Source organism: Aphanomyces invadans (genome assembly GCF_000520115.1).
Source record: "Aphanomyces invadans strain NJM9701 unplaced genomic scaffold supercont1.66, whole genome shotgun sequence".
NCBI lineage: Eukaryota > Oomycota > Saprolegniomycetes > Saprolegniales > Verrucalvaceae > Aphanomyces > Aphanomyces invadans.
Genome location: NW_008580211.1, coordinates 8,931 through 15,955, shown reverse-complemented (window position 1 = coordinate 15,955; position 7,025 = coordinate 8,931). Strand labels below are relative to the sequence as shown.

Here is a 7,025-nt window from a genome sequence, read left to right as displayed (position 1 = left end):
GTGCACTTTTTCCTTTCGAAACCGGATCTGAACCAAATTTGGGTCAAAGTTATTGCTTTTTGCACTTGAGGGGAACCTTGATAATGGGAAATTGAATTAGTTGTTAACATGTCCATCGTTTAACCTACTGTTGCTACTGGGCATGGTATGTTGCACGATCATGTTTGTACCTTCACTCACATCCGATATCGGAATAGCAGGATTAATTGTTCGAAAATCGTGCAGAACGAAGTTGATTTGCATCATCCATTTGCAACCTCAACACTCCCACTCAAATCGATATTCATTAGGCGAGGATTCGATCCCCATGGTAGTGCGCAGCATTACAAGCTGGGTCGCAGTAATGGGATTGGTAATCAGGTCTGCAACTATCTCGTTTGTTGGACCATATTTGAGTTCGATTTCTTACCTTCGACTTTTTTGCGCACAAGTGATAGCGCAAATTGATTTGCTTTGTGCGGCGATGGTTGTATGGGTTCATGGCTAGAGGGATGGCCCCTTGGTTGTCTTCCATGAATTTCTCGGCTTCAGCTGACGACATTACGATAGTGCGTTGGCGTTTGCTACGCCAGCTCACGCAACCTCCGTTCAGCATAAAGCGGTATCCACTTGTCGTTTGGCGAGTGTCTGCAAATCCAGCCCAGTCGGCATCTGAGTATCCGATCAAGAGTTGGTCACTCACACTCGAATACTTGATTCCGGCATCTTGGGTCCCTTGAAGGTATGTAGTGGAAATGCGCTTGACAGCATTCCAATGCACCGTGCCAGGATCATCAACAAACTGACTGGCGACCGCGGCAGCTGCGAGGTCGAGTGCACACCATCAAGTTCTTGAGGCAGCCAACATCATACCGACATGGCACACGCTCCATGTTTGTCTTCTTGACTTCAATTGTAGGTGACATTGACTTGGGCAACTTGAGGACAGTCTCTTGAGGCGCTTTCACAGGCTTGCGTTCCCTCATGTTCTATTAGCTCAAGATCACTTACCGGAACTTGTGCTGGTGAATAAATATTCCAACTGATGAGCACTCGACTTCGATACCAAGGCAGTCTTTGAAGGTACCCAAGTCGTACGTAGCGAAACGTTTCTTCAGGGCTGACTTTATCGCAGACTTCTGAGCGCTCGAGCTACTGGCAACGATCAGGTCGTCAACATACTTGATCACAATGATCATGCCATTGTCATCGCGTTTCATGTACACGCACGCATCAGTGAGTACTTCTTGAATCCAAGACTATGCATGAAAGATTCGATCGTCTGGTTACACAATCGTCAACTCTACGAGGTCCCAAGTCTTGTTCTGGCGTAAAGACTTCATCTCGTCGCCGCACGCTTGCTTCCACTTAACCGCATTATCCGACTCTATCACACGAGTATACGTGCTCGGCATTTCTCCCACTGAATCGGCAATATGCTCAAGTGTGCAGATTCCCACAATCGATTCAGAGACATCGTCGGTCGCTTGCTACGACGGGTTTCCACTGTCGCCTCATGTGAGTCGGATCTGGCGGTCGTTTATTGTGGCTGTCCAGCATAAAGTCAAAGTCGTTTATGCCAAAGCTGACACTCCCTTGAGCGCATGCTGTGTAATGGCGGCAGACTGCTTGACAATTGTTATGCACAGCCACATTATTCAGCTCGTATAAACCGTTGCCAAAGCGGTTGCTTTTTACAAAAAACGACATTGTCGAAGTTGACCCCGATTATCCCCGCGCAATGGTATCAGCATTTCGTACAGTGCGCCGGTTTTTAGTTCATGTCGGTTTCGAACAGGGCAAAAGTAGGCCGACTGACCTTCGCGGTTGGGAAACACAATGTAATGTTCCGTGATGAATGCGTTGCGAAATGGTGTCAGCCATTTTTTTGCGAAAATCCAATGCCGATTGTTTACCTGGACGAGTCCTATGTTTACCACCACTACGCTCGCCACCAAGATAGTGTTTACGATCCAAATGGTGAACAGCATCTGCAAGTAACAGCAAAGCACAAGGGATAACGATATTGCTTTATTGGAGCTATATTTGACGACGAGCGGAAAACTCAAACTACTTGCCCTCAACATTTCCCAAGGGGGCTATACGACGAAAAGATCCCAAAGACTACAATGTCGTGTTCAACCATGTATACTTCGCGGACTGGTTTGGCACCTTTCTCGACCGATTGGAAGCCCTGGGGAAAAGGATCGTCGATGTCATCATTAGACAGATTTCGAAACTCACTCCGTACATTTCCCGTCCCGTAAAATTTTACGGGACGGGAAGTACACGGATTTGTTTCAACCCAATTTCGAAATTATGTGCCACACATTTGCCATATCCGGATATAAACCGAATTATCCAGCTAGAGCACGACAGACTTCACCAGTGTCAACGACATGCTGACGACCGAGGAATTAGTCGTCCTTCTTCGTCGTCGTAAAGGCGTGCCCTTTAAACGCCGTATGAGAATGCTTCGACTCATTGCAGCGGCAGTCGAGCGCCCTCTAGTGCCAGATGTTCGCTTTGACCTTGCGGCAATAAACAACGCCGACTGCAAACTCAAATTCCGCTTCGACGCTGATGGGGTCATGAAGTTGTGCCTTCTTCTGCGTTTACCCTCCGTCCTTATTACCGACGATGGAGACAGATGTCTTGACCAAGAAGCTTTGTGCATCCTGTTGAATCGACTATGCTACCCGCGGCGCTACTACGATATGATGGCTACGTTTGGACGCTCTCGCGAATCCTTGTGTCGCATTTTCAACCTGGTGGTGGATTTGATTTTTGACGAATGGAACGGTCTGCTCTACTTTGGCTTGTCAGTTGTGCGCTCAAGGCTCAAAATGTACTCCGATTCAATTGCGCGAAAGGGAGCTCTCATGGACAACATTTTTGGATTCATTGACGGAACGAAGTTGGAGACCTGTCGTATTTCGCAGAAAAAGGGCCGCCCGCGGACGGTCAACGAGCATGGGGACTTGCAGCGTCTCATCTACAGTGGCCACAAGCGTCGCCATTGCTTGAACTTCCAAGCCATCACAGCTCCTGATGGCCTCTGTGTGCATTTTTGGGGTCCGATCGAAGGGTCGCGCCATGACACCACTCTCCTGCGCGACAGTAAGCTCCTTGAGTACTTGGACATGCATGAGCATGACCTTGGTCCGTACTTGATCTATGGCGATCCAGCGTATGGAATTCTCCGTTGGATTTGCAGTGGCTACAAAGGTACTTCCAACACACAATTGATGCAGGAATTTAATTCCTCTATGAGCAAAGTTCGTCAAGCCGTCGAGTGGAGTTTCTGTCAGATGAAAACACAATGGGCTTTTGTGACGTACAAAATGCAGCAAAAGATTTTACTGCAGAGTGTTGGCAAATCCATCAACGTCGCAATGCTTTTGACAAATTGTCATACATGCTACTATGGTGGCAACCAAATTAGTTCATTCTTTGGACTAGCTCCACCAAGAATTGAAGACTATCTAACGAAAGATTAACATGTGTCGATTCTGTTGATTAGCATTGTTTATCTGTTCTGAAGTAAGTGCAAAACAAGTTTCATCATCTCTTCATGGCGTTGGTTCCCAATGTCTCGAATTTGTTGTCTCTCTTCACGCTCCTTCTCTCGCTCAATGCGGTCTTTTTTCCTTTCCTCCATTTCACGTTCGAACTTTGCCTTCTTGAAGGCCAACTTCTCTCGTTCCAGGGCTATTTCCAGCTCTTGGGCCTCCAAAACCATCTTGCGCTTGCCCGTTGGTGCTGAATCCGTGCCATCGGAGTCCGAGGTCGATTGGCGGCGCCCCCGCAACATAGCCTGGTGTCGGATGAACTTGACGTCTGCAGCCTTCGTTGCAGCGGCATCCAGTTTCGTGTCGGCGTCAATTTGTCGTCTTTTGGTGGCCAGAGAGTCCTGGTACAGCGGCATGATGTCGTCCAGCAGTCTTGTCTTCGCGGACTCGTCTTCACTCACACCGGACAGACGTGCAGAGGCATTGCTGCTTGACTTGTGCTGGCGAATCAACAAGAGAAAGCGATTTTGTGCCTTCCTGCCATCCAACGTGCGACGCGAAAACGAAGGATGCGAGCGGAGCGTGGCGGCCAAGGCCTCCCAGGCCTTCATGGCGTCCTTACGTTGCATGAACGGGCGGTCGTTGTTGATCTGGGTGAGCAACATTACATCATCGTCCTCCAACCACCATTTCTTCTCCTGAAGCTCTTGTAGGTTGTCGCTGCTATTGACTCCACTACTTCCTCCACTGTCGACAACCATGGCACACTCCAAAATTGTGGTTCCCGTAGACTGCCCTGACTTTACGGCTTCCCACATGAAGTTCCAGAGTTTCCGTAGAATTCATCGATATTCAAAGGTCTAGTCGACGGGAAAGGTACGGGAACGTGTTCCGAAATCTGTCTATTGACAACGCAAAATTCCATAAATGATACATGCCTACCCGACGACACTCAGAGTATGCCTGGGCCAAGTTAATTTTATATTTGTGTTTATGTTAAAATATTTTCTGGTAATTTTTTAAAGTAACTAATAATATATTAAAGTATAAAAATTATCATTTAATATATATATATTAAATAATAACTATAATTAAAATGCACGACTGCGCGACAGTTGCAACCGTTACGGTATTCCCTACAACGCAGAAAAAGTAAAAATCGCCCTGTGCAAAACTTGCCAAGCACATGGAGGGCAATATCGTATCTTTTGTGGTGACCATGGCCGAATCGCGAGGGCGTTCTGTTGTGTACACACCACCGTACCATTACGACTTGCAACCTATCGAAATATGGGTTATTGTTAATGGTGAGTTTGGTCGTCAATATGACTTAAATACCTCGTTCCGTGTGGTACTGGAGCGGTTGACGACTGCATTAGAAAGACTCACGCCTACAACAATTCATGGTGTATCGCAGCATCGAAATGACGACTCATCGAGTTGCGGAATTACCTTGGTCTTCTGAACGCTGCAGATGAAGCAGACGTGACGGCGGACGAGCAAATGCTACCAGATTTCAGCCATGCATCATACGACGAAAACAATACCAGCGACCATCAACTAAGCTGCATCATGACATCCAACAGCGACATGGATGACGGCGACGTATAGAAATAGGTACCAAATCTTGTAATGAGTGGTACGTTCACATATACCTGTGAAAAATAATTGAATTAGAAAAACGACCCTTGGAAGTTAGTTGCCGACGGCAGTAAAGATTTATTTTGGAATATCAGATAAAACAACCTTCAGAGCTCTATTCTTAATATGTAATCTTGATATTTTAAAATTGTAAACACCTTTGGATGTACATGTTGAATTTGATTAAATTATAGTATAAATAGCCATGGATGTTTACCCTTTCTGTCTAACATGAGGTATTGAGCAACGAACAGCTTCACATGGGGGCGCCGACGAGGACAGGCTCGTGGATTTGCACTTCCTTCACACTAGAAACAGCTTTTAAGCCAGTTTGTACTGGCTAACTTGCTGATTGCCATGTCATTAAATCTATACCAGTTTCTTCTAAGTTTTCATTCATAAAATAAAATTTTCGCGGCTCGCGTTTTTTCCTTGCTGATAACAGAAGAACTTCGGTCCGAATTGTCGCGCTTCGTTGGTGCCAGTCGCCAACAATGCCAGCGTAATCGTGTTGAACCTGCAAAAGTTTTGCTAGCCGCTTCAATATATTTCCAGCGACAGTAGGAACAATCTAGTGCTGGTAAAACCAATCGTGATGGCTTTGTCGACATGCTCCAAACATTACACGCAATGGAAACGGCATGTTGCTTGCTGCCTTTGCTCTTCCACACATCGCTTATAACCTCGGGACGTATCACTTGCTTGAACACAGCAAGGTCTAAAGACTTAAACAAGTGCTTGAACTTACAGGTAGAAACTGGAGCAATATACCAAGCCATTGATCTTCGCCATATAACTCGGAATAATGAGAAGAACATCCGTCAGCATCAATAGCACCATCGCAAAGTTGGTACGGGATTTCGTCGTTGATCATAGAGCCACTTTTGACAGACGTACCGTACGAGTTCGCCCCATCCCTTCTCCGACGTAGTAACGTATACACCAGGTACGAACAGACTGTCGTAGACATCAGTTGACATCAAATCTCTCGGCAGGAGGAAGAGTAGCGGAATTTCGGCACCGTCTGTACTGATACTGGCGACGACTGTAACGTGGCACGCGGCCGTTGACTCATCGACGTAAGCATGTTGCGTTCATTTGCGAAAAACGACTTTACGTGCTACTACCTCGGTTATGGAATGATTGCAAGTGAATATATTAATACATACAAAATATGAAAAGTCGAATCTAAATATAATGACTTTATTACAGTGCTACACTCCCGAACAATTCACAAACTCCCTCCGTACGATCTTCCTCTTCAAACCTCGAATTTATTTCCGCCACAGCCTGCATTTCTTCACACATCGCCTTCTTCTTGGAATCTTGTAGCGATTGTCGCCGTTTATCTGAATCACAATGTCCATCACTCGCTGGAGTGCCTTAAAAGTGCGGTCAAGCATATCGGCAGGTAGTTCTTCAAACGATCTCACGACCGCATGAACAAGGTCTTCAATCGAACGACACTCCATCTTTTTCTGCAACGCTTGGATCGCCAGATCGAGAACATTCAGATCTGGGGATTGGGCTGGCTGGTGATCATGTAGGCAAAGTTCTTGGTATATCGCTAGGTGTTGGTCGTCGGTCAAGTTTATCTTGTTTTTTGTATGAGATTTTGGCATTTCGGTTTTGGGATCAAAATGGAATATATAATTCACGAAAAAATACCAACGTATTCGTGGAAATGAGCGGATATTTGTTACCAATTTTTATTCCAATCATCGCTTGGGAAGTTATCCATCTGGACCCACCTGCAATTATTCCATAAAAGAGGTAGTATTTTGGTAGTCGTGAAGCTTGTTTCAGGTTGAAAACGCGGGAGGGGTTCAGATCGACTATCGACAAATAGTGCACCAACTCGTAATAGAAGTCCAAGGCTCCATATTAGTCGAC

At 46.0% G+C, this 7,025-nt stretch overlaps 1 protein-coding gene across 1 annotated transcript; it reads right to left on the bottom strand.

Moving 5' to 3' along the window:
- Positions 1-3,481: 3,481 nt before the first annotated feature.
- Positions 3,482-4,252, bottom strand: H310_14301 (hypothetical protein; the record flags this gene model as incomplete). The annotated part of the gene is made up of 1 exon (XM_008882124.1): positions 3,482-4,252. The coding sequence occupies one exon, from the start codon at positions 4,250-4,252 to the stop codon at positions 3,509-3,511; it is 744 nt and encodes a 247-aa protein (XP_008880346.1). The 3' UTR covers positions 3,482-3,508.
- Between the last annotated feature and the right edge of the window lie 2,773 nt (positions 4,253-7,025).